Source organism: Mastacembelus armatus, chromosome 3, assembly GCF_900324485.2.
Source record: "Mastacembelus armatus chromosome 3, fMasArm1.2, whole genome shotgun sequence".
NCBI classification, from domain to species: domain Eukaryota; kingdom Metazoa; phylum Chordata; class Actinopteri; order Synbranchiformes; family Mastacembelidae; genus Mastacembelus; species Mastacembelus armatus.
The window spans coordinates 25141386-25161957 of record NC_046635.1 but is presented as its reverse complement, the minus strand read 5'-3'; the positions used below and the strand labels follow the sequence as shown (position 1 = coordinate 25161957).

The window sequence follows — 20572 nt, the reverse complement described above, 5'->3', positions numbered from 1 at the left end:
TCATGGCTTTACCACTCTGACACTACCATGTGATGTAGATGTGAAACTCCCTGCTCACTTCATCAAAACTCACAAGCAGAACAACACAGGATACAGAAGTGTACCAGTATACGTGTGTTTGAGGAACAGCGAGACACAATGTGGATTAGCATACCCATCTTGTTTTATGTAACCCTAGCTGGTGAGTTTTTCACATTTGTTGTGTTTATGCTTGTGTGCTTGTGGGGTGAATGATAATATACATATATTGATATCAAAGAAGATAACTGTCAAACTAAGAGCAAACTTAATATTCCCTGACATTAGGAACTCTTAGCCAACCAGTTGTGAAATGTTAAAACCCACAGTTTCCCTGATTATGATAGAAGTCATGATAGAAAACCATGTCTCATGATTCTCTGAAGTGACATCTGACATCTTTTTGATCATATGTTTTATCTTTAACTCTTATATCTATTTGTATTTCTCCTTTTTCCTTAGTGTCGGTCACTGGGGCAAGGTTCTGTCGAAATGTTCTTCAGGATTGTATGAATGGTGAAGAGCCCTGGACCAGGTAACTCATTGGACACTAAGCTGATACTAATGCTCTTACACTCCTCTTTTTGAGGGATAATGTATTTTCCCCTAGAGTAATGAATATATATGGCTGTTTTCTACTATCTAATAAATGCTGATAGCTTTGACGTGATGACATAAAAACCTGAAACAAAATAAGTGCATGAATTTGACTAAACATATTAGATATTAACATATATTTTAGGAACAAAATGAAATGACTGTGATTTCACCCATGGGTGTTTTAAAATGGCTTCATCAGCTAAAGAGGTGTAAAGTTTGGCCAGTCCATAAGTGTCTGTAAATTAGTAAAGTTTAATATGGTTTATATGTTGTATAACTGTGATTGCTGAAATCTGAGAGTTATGTGTTGGCAGCTGTTACGAGAGGAGAATTGTAAGCTGTACATTAGGAAGAAATATCCCGAAAGACTTCATTCATCATAGGGTGAACATGCATAAAGAGGTGAGGCTGTATTTAGGGTAACGGGCTCACAGCTCTTATCTGGTTTTGAGGTGGTACAGTAATCTCAAGTTTTTTATGACATGAAAAAAACTGTTTTGTGGACTTCATTATGCACATGCACATTCTTTTTTAAAATCATCCAAAATGATTTTTCATTAATTGTTTATTAATTATTCATCATATAAACTGTGTGTTGTCTTTGGTGTCCAATGTCCAATGTGTTAACATTGTGCTTTTTAGGCTGAAGAAAATGTCACTCCTCATCACAAAGTTTACATCCCATCCTCAGCTCTCCAGAAAAGCAGTACAGCTGAGTTTAAGGATGAGGTAGTGTTGGTGGCCACTGTGATCAACAGCACTTACTTTAAGGTCAGTAGCCATGAAACTGGAGCCACAGGAGACCTCTTACTTGAGACTAATTAATGCCTCCTTAAATAAATATTAACACTTAGCAATTTCTAGATAAGGAGAAGTAGATGAATTAAGGACATTTTTTGAGCTTTGGGAAATCTGATGGCAGTAACCTATATGGGTATACATAGTACTATGAAAACTGAAAAACGTTTACTACCTTTGATGCTATTTTTGTTGTACTGATTTACCTCAAATGATCCTCATCTCAGTACTGATGTCATGTGCCCTGTTTCCTGCCTCTGTTTTCCATTGTAGCTGACACCCCCTCAAAGAAAAGGAAGAAAACTGTCTACATTTAACCAACCTGCCCACAGAAATGGTATTGTTTTAGGGGGGCTAGTACTGGCAGTGAAGGCAGGAAACCATTCTGTCACAAACCTCTCACAACCTGTCAAACTAACATTCAAATATAACACACAGGTAAAATAACAAAACTAGCTGTGCATATGCTTAAACCTGCCATCTGCTTTTTCCTGACTTTTGAATTTGAATATGTTTCAGGTGGAAAATGGGACTTGTGTTTTTTGGAAAGAGTCAACCCTGGTCAATGGAACAGGTAAGACACATACACGGCCCAATCCAAGTATTTTCACTCTTTTGTAAAAAGACTAAGTTTTGTGCAATATGTGTTTTTTTAGGTTACTGGAGCACAGATGGATGTGATACCAGTGACATTGGAACTGAATTTATTTGCAGCTGCAACCACCTCAGCTTCTTTGCTGTGCTAGTGGTAAAATGATTAGATCTTTGCAATTATTCAGTCACATCTTGACATTTGTGGATAAGTATTTAATATCTGCGCATTTAACCCACACACACGTGTAGCAGTGGGCAGCCATTGCTGCAACTGCCCACTCTGTGCGTGTGTGGGAGCAGTTGCTTTGCTCAAGGGTTTCACCTCAGTCATATTGAAGGTGGCTATTCACTCCGCCCCCACCAACAATTCCTGCTGGTCCTGAGTCTCAAACCTGCAACTTTCGGATTGCAAATCCGACTACCTATCCATTATGCCACGACTGCCCCCAAAAGTGTAACTACTGTATACTCCAACTACAAAACTATAGAAAGACTGATAATTGGCATTCAATAGTATGTAACCTAACACTTCACATAAATATCAGTTTCAAAACCACAAACACAAGAGAAAATGTGTGTACATGCAAAGACTGCAAATGTTAGCATGCCTGACTACCCCCCCTTACTTCTGAAAATAGTAACAGTGGGTTACTTTGCAAACCAAGTCATATATCATTAACTGACTCCATTAGTTTGTGGGGTAGCCAGTAGGTTATGCAAAAAAAAAAAACACCCTATTGCACATCCACTTTGAATTGACCCATTGTATGAAAGTCAGTCAGATAGTACCCTTGGCCTTTTTACAGTCCAGTATTAGTAACAATATAACATTAGACAAAACCGTTAACATTAAATTGCTATTATAATTAGTATTAACAACACATTAGTTAATTATTGTTATAAATTTCTGTAATTTTAAAATATATTTTACCCAAAATCATTTTGCGTACCTACTTGGTGTACATTTAAGTTTCCACAAAATTTAACCAAATCTTCAGAAAGTTTACAAAAGAAAATATGAATTTAATGCATGCCAACTCAGCAAAGCACTCCATTTTTTATGCTACATTAAAGGCAACAAAGGCATAGAGCAGAACTGCAAGACACATTCAAGTTAACTAATACAGACTTGAAGAAGCCTCTTAATTTCTGTTGCATCTTTTTCTGTTTCAGAACCCAGTATTATCACTGGATGAAAGAAATTCTGCCATCCTTACCTATTTAACCTATACTGGATCAGGATTGTCTGTCATCTTCACAGTCATCAGCTTGATCATTTATTCATGCCTACAGTGAGTTCTCCATTTGACCTATAGGGTGAATCAAATAAAATATAAAATATCTGTAATAGATAATTTGCACAAGCTAGTGACACACACAGAGTTTGAGGGTATAGTCCTCATTATTATAGAATTGCTTTATGTGGCATAGATATCGGAGAAAGCAGAAATAGAAAGACATATTACTGTATCTGCTAAATAGGTTATACAAAAATGGTCACACTATTCTGTTTACTGTCTTGCAGCCAGAGGCGCTCACAGAAAGTCATTAGCGTGCACATACAGCTAACAGCGGCACTGCTCTGCCTCCACCTCAGCTTCCTACTGTCCTGCTTCTGGGTGCAGCTGCTGAATAATGATGAGGGCTGGGTTTGTAAAGTTCTGGGTCTACTTTTACACTGGGCCCTGCTGGCCACGTTCAGCTGGGCAGTTCTGGAGGGATTCCACGTCTATCTTCTCCTCATCCGAGTTTTTAACATCTATGTTCAGAGATACCTGCTCAAACTCAGCTTGGTGGGATGGGGTGGGTAAAAGCTGGTTAGCTGCCAGATATGTGTGAATTTAAATGTTTTTTTTTTTTAATATAGATAATTTTCAAAAGTGCATAGAACAATGCTCAGCAACATTTGACCATAGTTTGAGCTTGTTGAATTAAAATCTGGATCTTTCTGCAGGTCTTCCTACACTGATTGCAGTGGTTTGTGGGATTTCAGGTGTTTATGGCAAATACACTTTGGAAATAAAGGATGCAAACAACCGCAATTCAACAGCACAGATGTAAGAAATAGATTCACTGTGATGATTTTAAATATTGAACAGCACAAAAGGTTTGGATTCTTAAGCAAGTGCAAAACTGATTCTAGCTTTGTTTCATGTCAGTGCAGGAATTCAAAGTTAACTTTATATTTTTCACTTTTTTTACTGTTTTGTATTTTAATAACCCATAGGTGCTGGATGAACAACCAGGTTCCACAGAGGCCTCTTGTCAGCTTCATCACTACTGTGGCTTTGCCATGCGTGGTGATGATACTGTACAATTCCTGCATGCTGGGGCTGGTTGTGTTTAAACTGCAGAGCATAAGAAAAAACAGCATTGAAACGGGCAGTAGCTGGAAGATGAAGCGAGAGAAAGACTTATGGAAGGACAGTGTCACAGTGCTGGGCCTCAGCTGTGTGCTGGGGTTATCCTGGGTACTAGCAACTTTCACCTACATCAGCGTCCCTGGGATCTACATATTCACTATAATCAACTCTTTGCAGGGTCAGTCTGAGTATGATTCTGTGTATGATAGAGCATGCTATGTGCTTTTATAATTCAGGAGAAGAGGTCACAGCCTTTCTTTTCTTTTTTCAGGTGTATTTATGTTCCTCTGGTCTTTGGCTTTGACCTGCAAGTCTCGATCTGATACCAACTCTTCAGGCAAAGACGATTCCTGTCAGAAAATGATGACTACCAGTTTCAATAACTGATATTATCACTAGTGTATTAGCCCCTGCCTATATTAGGTGTATATTGGCCTTTGTAATACAGGCTTATGCAGTTAAATGATAACTAACAATAACTTAATTGACTTGTTAATATAGGATTAGATAGATAATAGTGCATCATGAACTGTAACCACTTCTTATTACTTACTGTTTCTTTTGTTATGAATCCCATGGTTATTGTTATATTTGACTTAGACAGATAAATGTGAATAATTTACTGATAAATCACTAAATAAAAAAATCTTAGTCTTTTCTGTAAAACTGAGCAGTATAATACATACGATCAGAAAAACAACTTTGCTCAAAGCAGCAAAATTCATTTTGTATCTGACATTTTTTTTTTTGGTAAGGCAGTGTTACCTAGAAGCATATCAATCCAACACAATTACATTACATTGCATACTTCATTGTACAATATATTTTGCTATAATGACACACAAGAAGGTGATACAACTATATTCACCAAAACTATCTGTCAAAATCTCTCTCTAAGCTGTTTCTACTGTACTGTGCCATTTACTCTGGATTGTACATTGATTTATTTATTTATTCATTCAGTTGCTGAAAAGGAAGAAAGGGCCAGTCTCCTATTGATCAGTGGTTCAAATTCACATACTGAAGTCACCAAAATGGACACAAATGCTGAGTGACATTCAAATGTACAGATCCAGTACAGTTCAGTTGTTCTCCATTATTGTTTTGTGAAATTAACTTTTTTGTTTGGGTTGTTGATTTTGTCTTTTTGTTAAGTGAGAGATGGAGATTTATACTCTGTCGCACCTTAATCAAATAGTCAAATGCAACAGAAATATCATTACTACTAGTTTTGCCTTCAAATTCATAGTAGAATATACATTAAAAGAAACTCTGCTTTCCCAGAATGATGACGCAATATAGAAATCTCTCAAAATTGTCACTTACTTGTTTTCCATTGTCAGTCAGACTGAATTTAACAAAAAAAGAAAAAAGAAAAAGAAAAGAAAGGACCACTTCCTGTCCTTTTTTTTTTTGTTTTTGACATGTTCAGTGACTTCAGTTAGGCCTTTCTCACAAACTGTCAGAGCTGCACTCATTCTTCTTTTAGAGGAAAACATTATTGTGTCTTGTGGTTTGACTCATTAGAACAGACACACATTTAATTTTGATGTAAGTACAGACATTACTGCTTTATTTGGTTACTTTTTTAAACCAGACTATCGGAAATACTGACAAATAGCTTAGGTCTTCTGTCAAAACTTTTTACACACTTGCATTTTCTTTATATTCTCCAGTTTTCCATGATGTGCCTGTTGCAGATACTAAGAATAAAAATAAAGATGTTAATAAAACTCAATGAAACTCTACATAGAAAGAGAGAAATGTATTTTTCTGAAATCATCAACAACAGCAGTAACAACTCACGTGTCCTGTTTGCTACAGTGAGTAGGTTAACAAACCCTGTCATCAAGCCTCTCCTGAAGAAGAGCAGTCTTGATGCTATGGTACTGAACAACTACCGGCCCATATCAAACCTTCCGTTTTTAGGCAAAATCCTTGAAAAAGGTTGTTTACCAACAACTTACTGACTTTCTCATGCTAAACGACTGCTTTGATGATTTTCAGTCAGGTTCTAGGCCCCATCACAGCACTGAAACTGCCCTCATCATGGTGACAAATGACATTCGTCCGAACACCAACGCTGGCAGAGTCTCTGTCTAAGTACTGCTGGATCTAAGTGCTGCTTTTGACACAGTGGACCATGTGATCCTGTTACAAAGGTTAGAGGACTGGATAGGCATCTCTGGTACTGCCCTTAAATGGTTTAAGTTCTATCTTGAAGACAGGAAGTATTTCATTGAAGTTGGTAACTGTGACTCAGACCAAATAGTGTTGACATGTGGGGGACCCCTTTTGTTGTTCAATTTTTACATGTTTCCTTTAGGCCAGTTCATACGCAGCAATAATGTGTCCTACCATAACTATGCAGATGACACTCAGATTTACATTTCACTCACAGCTGGTGAATATGGACTAGTGGATTCATTGTGTCACTATTAAACAGATCACTGTTTGGATGCAAAACAACTCTCTCCAAATAAACAGTGACAAGACTGAAGTAATCATCTTTGGGCCACAGAAACAAAGAGAAAATGTCAGCAGTCACCTGGAGTCTCTTTCTCTAAAATTTAAAAATCAAGATCTAGGGGTAATCTAGGGGTAATCATGGACTCAGACATTAATTTTAACAGCCACATTAAATTGATAACATCGTCAGCATTTTATCATCTCAAAAACATTGCCAGAATCAAAGGGATCATGTCTAAACCAGACTTGGAAAGACTCATTTATCACTGGCAGGTGAGATTAGTGTAACGGCCTGTTCACAGGGCTCTCAAAAAGAGCTGTAAGGCAGCTGCAGTACATTCAGAACGCTGCTGCTCGGGTCCTGACTAGAACTAGGAAGTACAACCACATTAATCCTGTTCTCAGATTTCTGCACTGGCTTCCTGTCTCTCAGAGAATAGACTTCAAAACAGCACCGCTTGTGTAAAAAGTCTCTTCATGGCTCAGCACTGCATTAGATCTCTGACATGTTGATGCCATATGAACCATCTCGAACTCTGAGAACATCAGGGACAGGCCTTCTGCTCGTGCCCAGAGTCAGGACTAAACAAGGAGAAGCAGCGTTTCAGTTCTATGCAGCTAAAACCTGGAATAGGCTTCCTGATTATGTTAGACAAGCCTCATCTCTGGCAATGTTTAAGTCCAAGCTAAAAACCTTTATTTTTAGTGTGGCATATAACATATGACAAGTGACAGTGATTTATCTGCACTCAGTTTCCTTTAATTGTAATTTCACTATTTGCTGTTTCTTATTTTGATTCTTGCCTATGTACTTTTAACTTGTCTTTTATTTCTGTAAAGCACTTTGAATTACTCTGTGTATGAATTGTGCTAGATAAATAAACTTGCCTTGCCTTTATAGACAGGTTTGTTGCTTGAAGCCCAGCAGCCACTTCACAAAAGCTCTGCTGACCCGAGGGGAATAAAACTCCAGTGGCTTTTCAGTGCTGCACCACCTCAGGCACATGCTTAAACATCATATGACTACTCACTGAGGACAAGCACCATGTTGTTGGTTATACAGCTTTATGGCTGTATAGTTAGCACAGTCACTTAATTGATTGAAAATAAATGTACACTACATTGAAAATAGGGTATTTGAAGTGTTATAAAATGGCTAAAACATGAGCAACACTCCCCGTGACCCTGGCCTTCAGGAAAAGCGGGTATAGAAAATGAATGGATGAGCAACATCGTAATTCTACTTGATTAAAGTAACTTTAAATTACATTCATTTATAACTGATATTGTATGCTGGATTTATAAAATCTGTTTTTCTGTTCATCTTAAAAGACTACAAACTTCTGTAAGATGATCCAGTAATTTGTACTTTTAATGACTTAACTTTTTTGTCATTGTCACTTTTATTGCTTAGAATAAATTCCTTTAAAAACAATAAATAAAGCTGATAGACTCCAGACTGCAGTAAAACAGCTTGGTGATCGTATAGAAACTGAAGGCATCACTTGAGGCCATGAAATTATCATTTTAGGAAAAAACTTTAATAGATTGAGCTAACAGTTATTATATTATATAATTTCTGTGGAATAATATTCACTTATAATACCCAGAGAAGAAGAAAAACAAGGCTGTGACGTTTGTGGGACCCGGAAATAAAGGCGGGGGGAGTCTGACTGCCAGACAAACGGACAACATGGATCCTAATACGACGATTCTGCGAGTCAAGCGAAAAAGAGGGACTGACCCCGCCGATGCGTTGTTGCTGGCCTGCAAACGTATCAGGCCAGAAACGGCCCAGACCTCCGGCGAAACGGTACCGGAGCCCAATGAAGCCGACGTGGAAAACTCTGTCTTCAAACTCGTTGCGACCGTGGCGACACAGGTGAGCGGCCTTCCGCTGCTAGCCGCTGCTGGCTAATGTTAGCCGCTGCGGGCGGTGCAAAGTTTAAGGATTAACGTCGGCACAGACCTAACAGTTCACTGAGTGTGGCTGCTTCTTGTCAGTTCAGATAGTTACCGTGACTGTTGTTGGAAAACACGCCTTCAGTGCTAGTTGTTGTTAGCATAGCAGGCTATTCTACGCTGCTAGCCCACGTTAGCAAAGCATCACGGGTGAGCCAAACCGTGTTGTAGCGTGTCTTGACGTAGTTAAAGTGTTGCAGGCGTAAAAAAATAACGTGTCTTCACGCACATTCAAAGCTGCGCTGCTGTAATATTGCGGAATAGCTAAATACACAGGGGCAGACTTCTGTTTAAGCCACATTGTCGTGTTTCTGACTGAAGATCGCGTCAAATGACAGCATGGACGATGAAATGTTGTTTCAAGCATTGTCTAATGTTACTTAATAGAGTTCCTGCTAACTTAGAAGGGTCAGGCATTAAAGGCAGATTCTCACCTTTGTCATCTCCAGGATGCTCCTGTGCAGACACAGGTCCGACAAGCTTTGGCTCGGCCCCGCGTGGCCCATGCACTGCGTCCCTCTGCTGCCAGTTCACAGCGTTTAATCGGGGACCTACGAAGCACAAAGTGGAGCACTAGACGGGAAGAACGCTACAGAATCCTCTCTACCCACCGTACAGGGCTGCCAGGCACAGCTGAGCTACAACCTCCCCACACAGATGAGCCAGAGATCGTAGAGAAAACTGAGAAAGAGGGGAAAAAAAGTTGGAGACTTGATGAAATCCAGGTGGTTGATCTTATACACGAGGATGTGGAGGGTCAGGACAAGTCGTCTGGAAAGGTAAGTTAAGTGTGACTTAGTGAAGCATGTTATATATGTTGTGCATGGATGCACAAGATAAGAGAAAGTGTTAAAATGTATTAAGAAAAGAAAGAACATAGTTCATAGATGAAAAGGCTGATGTTACCACACACACAGGACATAGGAGTGGAGGCCATGGTGAGAAGAATCAGGAAAGTGTGGTTGCACTTTACTTTACAATGCTTATTTCCATGTGTAACAATACCTGCCAGACGCTTGTTAGGCAGATGGCACATTCTTATCAACAAACGAACCAATGCAGACTAACTTGAGCAGTGTTTATACTTTTTCCTTCCTGTGTAGATTTTAACATTAGGTGTGTGTTTTGAGATCACAACTTGAGGTTTGTTTTAGTCGTATTTAGTCAACCCTGTTCCTTTCCATTTTCAGTCAGCTATAATACATCTGAGAGATGTTTTAGTTTAATCTTGGTTAAAGAAAAACTGATGTTTAGTCTGATCAAAACAATTAGTTTGCAGCCACAGGGCTTCTCTCCTGACACCACATGCTTACTCAAGATCAACAGCAAATATTTAATAGCCATTTAGTTAGCTGATTAAATACAAAAGTTATCTGTGGTTTTGGCACATAATTGAGTTTTTTAGCTCCACATTGTATTGTGTGTTAAATTGTCAACATTGCTAATGTGAATAACCTCAGCTGTGATCTTGCTGTGTATCTGTAAAGATGCTGTCCTCAGACCCGGAAGTGATCTTGTGTAATAACACAAAGATGCTGCGGGAGCGTTTGAGCATATCTGGAGAGAGACTTGGGGAAGAACACCGGGAGCAGGACGATGACTACGTCTATGATCTGTACTACCAGGAAACGGCTACACCAGGGTGGATCCAGGACATTTTGTCTGTTAGGGCCTACGCCGATGAGGGAGAACTGGTGTGTGTGGATGGATGGACGGACAGATGAATGATGAGTGCTGAAATCGGAGTGAGTGAATGAAGACATGGATGAAATAGAGAGCAGAAAAATGGGGGATAACAGGTTTTCACATTGTTACATGCTACTTAATATTTGGGTGACTCATGTCATTCTGTTATACACTGAGACAAATAAGGTATAATGAGGTCTCTTATTGTTTGTGCCTTAGTAATGTTGTAAGCATGTAGGAAGTAGCATTAAAAATGGACTAAGTTCATTGCAGGTGACTGAAATTGAAGCAGTGGAAGAAAATCACTGTAGTTTTATTACAGGTGTAAATCATGCTGATTTGAATTTTGAAATAATGAATCGAGAAAATGGAGCTCTCAGGTAAATGGGTTGTTGCTTATCTCAGGTGCCTGATCTTGTGGTTCATGAAGAGGAGGTGTATGAAGATGAGGATGATGAAAATGAGGAAGGCAACTGGAGGAACGACTACCCTGATGAGGAGAGCAACACAGACAGTGACAGAGAGGAGCGCTATGGTGGTATGCATTAAAGTAACAAATAACTACACATGGAATCAGATTTTCCTTAGTTATCATTTCCTGCATCATCACATTTTAGTTCATATGAAGGCTTCTTACACTGGATTTATCCTCATTTCAGCTGAAAAAGTCTTTACTCTCATTCATTGGGCGATTTCTGCCTCATGTATGCAGATTACTGGGAGGAGGAGCACTCGTACAGCCGCAGAAGCTGGGATAGCTACCAGAGGGAGGTGCTCCATGAGCTGGGCTGCCACGGTGAAGATGACGAGGACAATGATGGAGATAAATATGATTCTGATTGATCTGCCCCTTAATCCACACCTGTCAGTGGAGCTTCCTAATGCCATCTCCACAGATAACACCATACTCAGCAGACCTGTGTAGGTGAGAGTGGAGGAAAACCACTGCTGGAACATATCGGAAATAATCAAGAATTCCCACATGAAAGTGTAGCGGTTTGCGTAGCACTCAGTCTGTTAAGTTCCTAATCTCAAGTAGATCTGACAAACATCACATTAACACTATCAACATGCTTTTTTCAAAAAGTAAAATTTTTACATGCCACAGTGTTAAAATACCAGTCACAAAGCTTGTTGACCACTAATTGTTCCAGCTATTGCATACATAAATCTTTTAGGCTGAAATCCATCTCTCTCCTGATCCCACAGATTTTGAAAGAGTAGGTGTTATTTACGGAAGGGTCCAGTGTCTTTTTACTTTCTGTGGTGGCGTGAAATTGTGTGTGGGTGTTTCTTTACAGTGGATGTGTGTTAGAAATGCTGCACATTAGTGTGATATGCCTTGTATGCTTTGTGCTGTTAACACTTCTGTTAGTGAGATGCCTCGGGTCACGTGTGGTTGCATTTTAGGGTGTTTGCATTTTGTGCATGGTAGAATGTGTATGTGTGTTTAATTGTGAGCGTTAGTTATTGCATAATGTGAAAGCGTGGTGATATGTGAGTCTGGCTCAGAAATTACCTGAGAAATTCAGATTGTTTCTCTTGGATGCTTGTTGAATTAATTTTGTAAATATGTAGATGTGTATAAAAAGAAAGCTTTCAAAATAAAACGCTTGTCATTTTTTTCCTACAGGACAAAAATAAATGGATTAATTTAAGAATTTGAGAATCACAAAATCAACTCATATCAATTTGGAGGTGGAAGAAATCTAAACAGTATGTAGCTACAATTTTCAGTAAAAGTGTTTTTGTTTTTTGACATGTGAAGAAAGGGTTCCTGAAAGGAGGTGTGAGACATTCTAATTATTTCTGGAAGCTGTGATCTCTTAAGTTGTTTTTCTGAGGCATTGTGGTGCTATTTTTGAGGTAGGCTTATGATGGCAGATGTATGTAGACAATCAGTCTACAATCAGACAAACTGGTCTGAAGTTTTGAGTTATGTAAAAGGGTTTTAGGCTTAAGAATAAAAGCTTAAAATGAACCAGAGCTACAGTGAACAAGTTTTCTCATGTCTCTCTCAAGTCATACACAATGGAATAATCAGCAGTTGTAGTTGCATTACTGCACATTAAAGTTCCATATGCCATTACTTATTAATGGGACAAGATGAAGCAGTGTCTTGAACCCAAGAGGTGCCATTTAGGATAAACTATAGATTCTGAAAAACAGTTGGAACTATGGGTAACTTGAGACATGTGATTTTACAGTACTGGATAGAGACGGTTTACCCCTCCTCAGCCCAAACAAGTCATTAATACAGAAAATGGAAAACAAAACCCAGCGTTCTATTTCACCATGTGACATGAGTTAAAATGTGAAAAACTACCACATGATGACACCAAAAGTATATAAAGGTCATGACGTATGACTTAACATCTTCTCATAGCAGCAGACAAAACAGTACTTCCCTATTTTCATCCTAGACAATTTATACCTTAATTCTCAGGTGAGAATAAACCCATTCACATACACTGCACAGAATATCTTTAAGTTAAATTAATATAAAAATGTACTTGCATCATTATCAGTTGCCTGTGGTCATGAATACAAACAGCATCTCTACAATTATCTGTAGAACTAATAAGGCAAGTCTTTTATAATATTTAAGGTGTCATTAAATAGTGTAATGACTAAATTAAACAATACTATGCGATATAACAGTATTGGCTATACTTAAGGTTGAAATCCTTAAATGTCTCTGATTTCCGGGGTAAACTTGCAAGTGAATTTGTGCATCTGTGACAGCATTTTCAGTTTGTAAACAAGTCATTGAAGTCTGACCTTCAGAGTAGTGTACAGTACAAAACAAAAGGCATTAATCCATTTTTCACAGCAGAACCCCTCACCTTGTCCCCTGATGACTGTGAGGGTGCTGAGACCTCACAGGTTTTAAAATGAGGTGGGTACTATTCACTTTTGTCCATCTGTGTCAGTACGCAGTAGCAGGTGTTCTGGGTGAAGTGAGTCAAAGAACCTGCAGTAAAAGACAACATGTTAGCTGAGCCTACATCGATACGGCTCCAGTGAGAAGTGTGCCTGTTTCCTTAGGGTGCTGGGTGTGTGCTAAACTCACGCAGTAGCTTGATGATGATAGGTGGCCGTTTGGACTCTGGTAAATAGACACCCAGGAAGTACACAGGAACGCCAGACAGGGCAATAGCAATGCCAATCAGGGAGTTGATTGTGTCGCTGTAGAGAGGCACTGCCACCAGGAAAACAGCACACAGACAGAACACCAGCGGGTACAATAAAGACAGCTGCAGAGGGAGAAATCAGGAGGGAGGTCATGAGCTAAAAACACTGTATTCTTATTAGAAAATCTTTGCTTTCATGTGATAACTATGATGCAGTTACTTTTTATTACAATTCACCCCCTTAATTCAGCGTGTTAATTTCCGATCTATACGGACAAGCCTGTAAGATAAGTCAGGGTTTGCAGTAGTAAATATATTTATATGTGAAACATAAAATCAATCCCAATAAGAAAAAAGAAACTCTATGAAACAGGGGCAATGGCAGACAAAGTATTAGTTATTTGGCTATGATCTCCTCTGTTAACATTAAGAGTATCACAATATAGGTAATTTAGGTAATATACATAGATAATATAGGTCATTTTCTTAGATTCAGATATGCAAATGAATGCATGCATGTGTGGAATTACACAGGTATGGTTAATGGGTCTTACTTTGAGAGGTCTGGGTCTGTCAGGCTCCTTCCAGCGCAGATAGATCTGGCCAGCGATGGACAGACCCATGAAGAACCAGTAGCTAAAGCTGTAGTAGTTGATCAGCTGGAAGACATCCTTCACTGTCAGGTAGATCAGCGACATCACACACTGCACAGTGGAAGAATAGGAGGATGAAAACTATTAGACATGGCAATATTACAGTTTTCACTACAAAATTAGGAGTCTTCTTTTCTTCTCATGTACCTGAGGTAAAAGAAAATGTCAGTGGGTAAAGAGCTGCAAAATATAACATCATCATCATTTATTTACTCATTTCTACAGTGGAACCTAAATTTAGCATAGGATGAAAATATGTAACAATTATTTTTATTTTTACAACCTCAGATCAGCTAATACAATGCAAAACAAAGCCACCAGTATTTAATCGATCCATATCCGTACATTGAATATCAGAGCAGGGATTGGAGTGTATCGCTCTATGTGGATCATGGACAGAGCGTCTGGAAGATGACCCTCACGAGAGCCCACAAAGAACAACCTGGACACAATACACATGAATTGAAAAACAGACGTTCAAACAGAGGTTCATGAAAAGTACTGGTCTCTTATAGTCGTCACATAAAAATGAACATGAAAGGCAGAATGAATAAATTAGTATAAAATATCTTTTGCAGATTTTTGCAGAACTGTCTGGTATGTGTCTTCTACCTGGATGCAGCTATAATGGAGGCATTGAGGCCTCCATAGCAGGACAGAGCCACAGCAATGGGGATGGTCCAGCTGATCACACCAAGCGTGTTATCTGCAAATGTCTGAAATACACACACATTTTATTTTAGCAGCTGCAGTTTCAGCTCACACACATACACCACAAATGGCATCTGTTTGTTTCACGCACTTTACAGTTTGTTAACTCACCACTGCTACTGCATCACTGGCCAGTATAGAACTAACATCCAGAACAGCATAGTAGGCCACATTGGTGAGGATGTAGATTATGGTAACAATGGGCATAGAGATGCCGATGGCCAAGGGCAGGTTCCTGGAACAAGAGCAGTAGGTGTGATGTAAGTATTCAAATCCACCACTAAACCTACTTTCTACAGAAAACGTAACAACAGGTTACCTTTCTGGGTTTTTGATCTCCTCGGTAACAAAGTTGAGAGTGTCCCAGCCAGAGTACGAGAAGAGAGCAGAGTAAAGTGCCAGTGCAATGTCACCAGGATCTGTCGATGAGCCTTCAAAGGATGATTCAAAGTTGGCTGTGTAACCTAAGATGTAGGTACAGCACTTAAAGCATGAAGTGAAATGATTTTGCATCTATTCAAATAATAATCAGCATATTGGGAGCTGTTTATAGTTGTTGCTGATGTTAAATGTGTGCTGAGCTTTCAATAAGTGAAGAAATGCTGTCTGATCTGTAGTGCAACCGGTTTTCAGCTGTGACATAGTTGCACTCTGTCAACCTGCTGCTTACACAGACAAACACAGATGCACACATACACCTATCAGCCCTAACACACAGTAACTCACAGCTTTTGTAAATCTGTTTGCTCCTATAGTTACAGTCTGTAAGACCATCAATCAGTCTGCTGAATGTTTCTGATTTTAACCAGGGCTCAAACTAATTTTAATCTTTTTAAAAGCACAGTGGAATTTGAAAACAGCCAGGCCTCCAGTGTGGGAACTGTTCTGACCCAGTCATCTAACCTTCACAATTTCTAGTGTCACTCAGACCTTTACAGTCGCGCGTTTTTTCCTGCTCCCAATACATCAGTTTAAAGGACTGAGTGTTCACCTGATGCCTAATATACCCACACACTGACAGGCATTGAAGGGTAATGAGAAACTGGGCCCCTGGGCGCAAATATGTAAAAGGCCCTATATCTCCAACATTTGTAGGAGCAACCACATGACTTGTAATCAGTTTGTGTGGTTGATGTGTGTCTTTTCTAGCCATTTAGTGCCTATTGTAGCTTGTTTTGCATCTCTTGATAGCCATTTTAAACCTACAGTCCCATGTACTTGTTCTGTGACTATTTTTGGAGACTTTTCATATTTTGGTTGTCACAGTTTGTATCTCTTTGTATCTGTTGGGCATCAACTTTTGCCTGTATTGCTTTGCTGTTTGTTGACTTTCCCTTCATGGTCCTTGTTTATGGCCCCCTGACCCCTTGGGCCCCAGAGCCTGTGCTCTGTAGGCCAGATCAGTAATCCATCTATGCCATGTGATTTAAAAGAGCTAATCAATGTGATTCCCCTCACCTGTCTGTGGTCATAACGTTGTGGCTGTGTAATGTGTGGACATGCACGGGGTCTTATCCCAGTCAAGGCCCCACTCACCCTGGCACAGCTTGACCACGCCAGTCACGATGATGACGATGAGGGCCAGCACCTTGGCGTAGGTGAAAACGTCTTGCACGCGGGTGCCCCACTTGACGTAGGCAGAGTTGATGAATGTGAGCAAGCCTGAGGAGACAGGGAGGTTTTCATGCACGCGCACCGGGCAAGCAGGCAGGCAGGCAGACAGCAGCGGGACACACAGGAGCTCACATGTACTTACACACGCACGCTGCAGCGATGAGCCTAGCTGCTGCATATGGTGGATCACATGTTGGGAACAGCGGCTGCACCAGGTAGTTTGCGAATGTAATGGCGATGACCGCCTGGCTGGTGGGCTCAATAATCAACAATGACGTCCACAGACGAATGAATGCGATGAAGCCGCCGAATGACTCTAGGATGTAGGCGTAAGACGCACCTGATTTGGTGATGGTGGTGCCAAGCTCAGCGTAGCACAGGGCCCCCACCACTGAAAATAGCCCCCCGATCACCCAGAGGATCAGGGACAGCCCGTAGGAAGCGCTGTAGATGAGCACACCCTTGGGCGAGACGAAGATGCCAGAGCCGATCATGTTCCCCACGATCAGGCTGACACCGTTGAGCAGCGAGATCTCCTTCCTCAGCTGCATGTTGTCTTTGGGAGGCTGCACAGGACGGAGACAGCTGGCAGCGCTGCCGCTCTTCTGCTTGGGTTCGTCACGGTCGGCCATGGTGCCGTCGTCTCTGTCCTGCGCCAAGGCGAACGGAGGACCTTATCTGGCAACCCCTGGAGCAACCTGTCCAATAGAGTCAGATGTAACATGTTGATCTTTAATGTGTCGAACACTGAGAAAGCAGGATCTTGAAACAGGAAAGAGGTGTGGAACAAACACAACAGCAGAGAGTGAGTCAGGAGAGCCATCATGTGCGATGCCCTGAGGTGGACACTCCGCTGTAGGCTGGGTTCATGTGCTCAGGGCCACTGCTCCAAATGCCAAACAAGAAACAATTGTCAAAACATGTCATGACAATGTGGCTTCAACAAAAATAAAAAATAAAAATAAAAAACAATACCTGAAAATTTTATTAGAGAAGAGTTAGTGAAAGATTATTATTTATCTTTCACTAACCGACCACACAGCAGAGCAGCTTAGAATAGCAGTATGTGTGTAGTATGTTTGTGTTGTACAGTGTAGAAGACAAAATAACATTAAATGGTACTGAACCATGAGCTGCTGCTTGTGTCTGTGCATGTGATGTGCATGCTTCAGTTCAAACATTATGCATCTGCTCCTCACACGCCAACTCCCCGCTGCACCACCTGTTTATCTGGTGATAACACACCAGTCAGTGACTCACTGTTAACTTGAAACACATCACTCAGAAACAGACAGAAAAAACAGCAGCACCTTAGCTGCAAGCTGCTTGAATGAAGCCCAAATCAAACAGGAGTCTGTCATGCCAAGCATTACGCTAGTCCTTCAGTAATTCAGAAGAAAACAACACAGGTGTGTTGTCTAGTCTTATAGTTGGAAACACATTCAACACAATAATAATTAAACTCATCACTTGTTTCATTAGCAAACTTTCAAAAGACAAAAGTAAACAGACAAACCTGCTTGTGTGATTGTACAGGAGCTGAATTTGTTGTAGGGCGTCTGACACACCTCCCTCCTGGGCTTTTATTAAATAGCTTAATATAATGCAGAGTAAACCATTTTCTAGCATTGAGAGAAGGGTCAGCACTGGGGGGGAGACAGGTGTCCATGCTGTGTGAGACAGACAGAGCTGCAGCGTCTTCTCTCCACACTTTTACTGGCTGCTGTGCTGGTTGGCTCAGCTCAGCTCAAAGCTACAGTTTATCTTTATCTAGCAGACACGATTAATCGATTAGTTGCTCAACAGTTTTTGAAGTAATGTACAAACAAAAATTCCAAACACACTCAAATGCAAAGATTTGCTGCTTTTCTTTTTTTTTTTTCATTGTAAACTCAGTTTCTTTGGGGTTTGGATTGTTAATCTGACAAAATAAGACACTGCATTGTGTAACTATTGGCTTTAGGGACTCATGACAGGCATTTACACTGTAGTTTTCTTCATTTTCATCAGCTCAGTGGATACAGTATGTGCAGTATGTAGGCTACATGTCTGAGGAAGATTATCATCTCTTAGGCCTTGCTGCCATTTGAAATCATTTTCATCTCTGGGCCCAGTGTAGGAGCTGCAGCTGCAACATAACAGGAAGCTCCTGATATTTGACATTTCACAATTAAACTCAAGATTAAAGTGCAGCTCTGTCTAGTTCAGCAGGGCCATGGCACATTACTTTGGTCAGAAAGTCAGCAAGCTTCAGACTTAGTCCAACCTGTGTTATATGTGGTGAAAACAGGTGAACACTTACAAAACAAATCCAATTCTGATAGTCATGACCCTTTACAAACGCTCAGGCTCAAAATGAATGAAACCTTCTTAGAGGGTGATTTAAACCAATAGCTTCAGTTTTAACGTGAGGTCATGAGGTCAACAGCCTCTGAATTACAAAACTTACCACTTTCAAAATAAAGCCACAAATATGTCTGTCAAAGCCTAAGTGGAAGTATTTTCTCTCTCTCTCTCAAACGGCCTCTAAACTGAATGTCACATCATTTGTACAGACCAAAACCTCACAGTCCACAAGGCAAAAGGGAGATTCAGCAGGGGCAGTACAAAAGTACCTCACAGCAGCAACAACAACAACAACAACAACAATAATAATATTAATAATACATATTTCAGCACCTGTTACAAAACGGTGAACCTAGAGTCTAGTATAAGTTGAAAGTGGAAAGAGTGTTTAGTCTTGACCATGATTAATTACACATCAGGGCTCTGGATCCTAAAGGGACAAATCTGACAAAAATACATCTGCGCTCACTTCGCCTTCATCCAGTGACAGGCCGTATTTCTAAAGACACCATTTGAAAGCGTAAATCAGTCCACGGTAGCTTTCATTGTTGGCTCGATCTCGACTATCTGCGGTCAGCTGGTCGCAGCTGTAAACCCCGGATAAGAAAACAGACGGAATTTCCTTTTTGTCCCGGTGCTGTGTGTTATCTGAATTAAGGTTGTCAGAGGTTTACCGCATCCGCAGACCAGTGTTCTGGTTAAAGAGAAGAAATTCCTCCTCGGCGGTAACAGTCCGGGCGTTTTCAGGCTCACCTGTGCCGGGTTGTCTCCTCCCTGGTGCTCTGGGCAGCCTGGTGACACGGTGTCCGCTGGAACAAACACATGAGCAGCGGTAAACAACTGGCTGCTGCTCCTGCAGCTGCTGCGGTTCAGAGGAGGCGTCATGACGCTGCTGCACTGGCGCAGCACCGTAAAGGTGCAGCATGACTGTGGGGGAAGAAGTAGTATAACTACCACAACGTAGTAATATTCAATTACAAGTCAAAGCATGCATTCCAAAATGTACTAAAGTACAAAAGTACACTATTAGCATTCAAATATACCAGAAGTACCAGAAGTAAAAGTGCTCAATGGCACATCTCACTGTTAAGTATTTTATACTGATGCAGTGTAGTTTTGCAGCCATTGAAGGTGGAGCTAAAGGTTTATGATTATTCTGTATTTTCTTTTACACATGTGATTCCAACATGTAAACTACTAACTACAGCTCTGTTTTCCTCTGAAATGTAGTGAAGCCAAAGTATGCAGTAGCAGGAAATGGAAATACTCATTAAAGTACAAATAGTCTATCTCACAATTACAGCACGTGAGTAAATATACTTTGGTACTTTATGAAATAGATTTCCATGATTGACTGAACTGTAATATAAAGGAAGTCTTTTGTCACAATAATAATCTTGAAATTTTTGGGAAAGTACATTAAAAATGTTGCAGCTTATAATGGTGGAGACATATTTAACTCATTTATGTAGTATCAAGAGGCTTAATCCATAATAATGTATCATTATCATTGCTTAGTCTATATTTTATATTAAGAACCTGCATCTGCAAAGCAACTTGCAACTAAACTTATCAAATACATGTAGAAAGATAAAAAAAGTACCATATATCAGGCTTGGCTTGT

At 40.2% G+C, this 20572-nt stretch overlaps 3 protein-coding genes across 6 annotated transcripts; 2 read left to right on the top strand and 1 right to left on the bottom strand.

Moving 5' to 3' along the window:
- Nucleotides 1-38: 38 nt before the first annotated feature.
- adgrg3 (adhesion G protein-coupled receptor G3) lies at nt 39-5039 on the top strand. The gene is made up of 13 exons (XM_033325706.1): nt 39-181; nt 481-553; nt 933-1020; nt 1261-1389; nt 1690-1854; nt 1936-1990; nt 2073-2164; nt 3184-3302; nt 3536-3813; nt 3965-4067; nt 4238-4551; nt 4645-4807; nt 4881-5039. The coding sequence occupies exons 1-12, from the start codon at nt 139-141 to the stop codon at nt 4758-4760; spliced, it is 1575 nt and encodes a 524-aa protein (XP_033181597.1). The 5' UTR covers nt 39-138; the 3' UTR covers nt 4761-4807; nt 4881-5039.
- A 3448-nt stretch (nt 5040-8487) lies between these two features.
- slc7a6os (solute carrier family 7 member 6 opposite strand) lies at nt 8488-12100 on the top strand. Its single transcript, XM_026294356.1, has 5 exons — nt 8488-8724; nt 9254-9583; nt 10292-10498; nt 10896-11028; nt 11203-12100. The coding sequence occupies exons 1-5, from the start codon at nt 8536-8538 to the stop codon at nt 11331-11333; spliced, it is 990 nt and encodes a 329-aa protein (XP_026150141.1). The 5' UTR covers nt 8488-8535; the 3' UTR covers nt 11334-12100.
- On the bottom strand, nt 11580-20069 carry slc7a6 (solute carrier family 7 member 6). 4 transcript variants are annotated; one of them, XM_026294351.2, is made up of 11 exons: nt 20033-20069; nt 18119-19875; nt 16745-17300; nt 16525-16650; nt 15308-15452; nt 15100-15223; nt 14890-14993; nt 14623-14719; nt 14179-14328; nt 13564-13747; nt 11580-13464 (listed from the first exon to the last, which is right to left on the bottom strand). In XM_026294351.2, the coding sequence occupies exons 3-11, from the start codon at nt 17232-17234 to the stop codon at nt 13397-13399; spliced, it is 1488 nt and encodes a 495-aa protein (XP_026150136.1). In that variant the 5' UTR covers nt 17235-17300; nt 18119-19875; nt 20033-20069; the 3' UTR covers nt 11580-13396. The 4 variants fall into 4 exon arrangements, with proteins under 4 accessions (XP_026150136.1, XP_026150138.1, XP_026150137.1 ...); XM_026294353.2 differs by having other exon boundaries at nt 19623-19875; XM_026294352.2 differs by having other exon boundaries at nt 19702-19875.
- Between the last annotated feature and the right edge of the window lie 503 nt (nt 20070-20572).

Bases quoted from the DNA above. Each gene is read 5' to 3' on its own strand.
- adgrg3 (XM_033325706.1), top strand. From the start codon at position 139: ATGTGGATTAGCATACCCATCTTGTTTTATGTAACCCTAGCTG. The intron at 554-932 runs GTAACTCATTGG...ATGTGTTGGCAG, and splicing joins GGTGAAGAGCCCTGGACCAG to CTGTTACGAGAGGAGAATTG. The intron at 1,021-1,260 runs GTGAGGCTGTAT...TGTGCTTTTTAG, and splicing joins GGGTGAACATGCATAAAGAG to GCTGAAGAAAATGTCACTCC.
- slc7a6 (XM_026294351.2), bottom strand. From the start codon at position 17,234: ATGGCCGACCGTGACGAACCCAAGCAGAAGAGCGGCAGCGCTGCCAGC. The intron at 14,720-14,889 runs GTAGAAGACACA...TATTGTGTCCAG, and splicing joins TCCATTATAGCTGCATCCAG to GTTGTTCTTTGTGGGCTCTC. The intron at 13,465-13,563 runs GTGAGTTTAGCA...CTTTTACTGCAG, and splicing joins TATCATCATCAAGCTACTGC to GTTCTTTGACTCACTTCACC.
- slc7a6os (XM_026294356.1), top strand. From the start codon at position 8,536: ATGGATCCTAATACGACGATTCTGCGAGTCAAGCGAAAAAGAGGGACT. The intron at 9,584-10,291 runs GTAAGTTAAGTG...GTATCTGTAAAG, and splicing joins AGGACAAGTCGTCTGGAAAG to ATGCTGTCCTCAGACCCGGA. The intron at 10,499-10,895 runs GTGTGTGTGGAT...TGCTTATCTCAG, and splicing joins ACGCCGATGAGGGAGAACTG to GTGCCTGATCTTGTGGTTCA.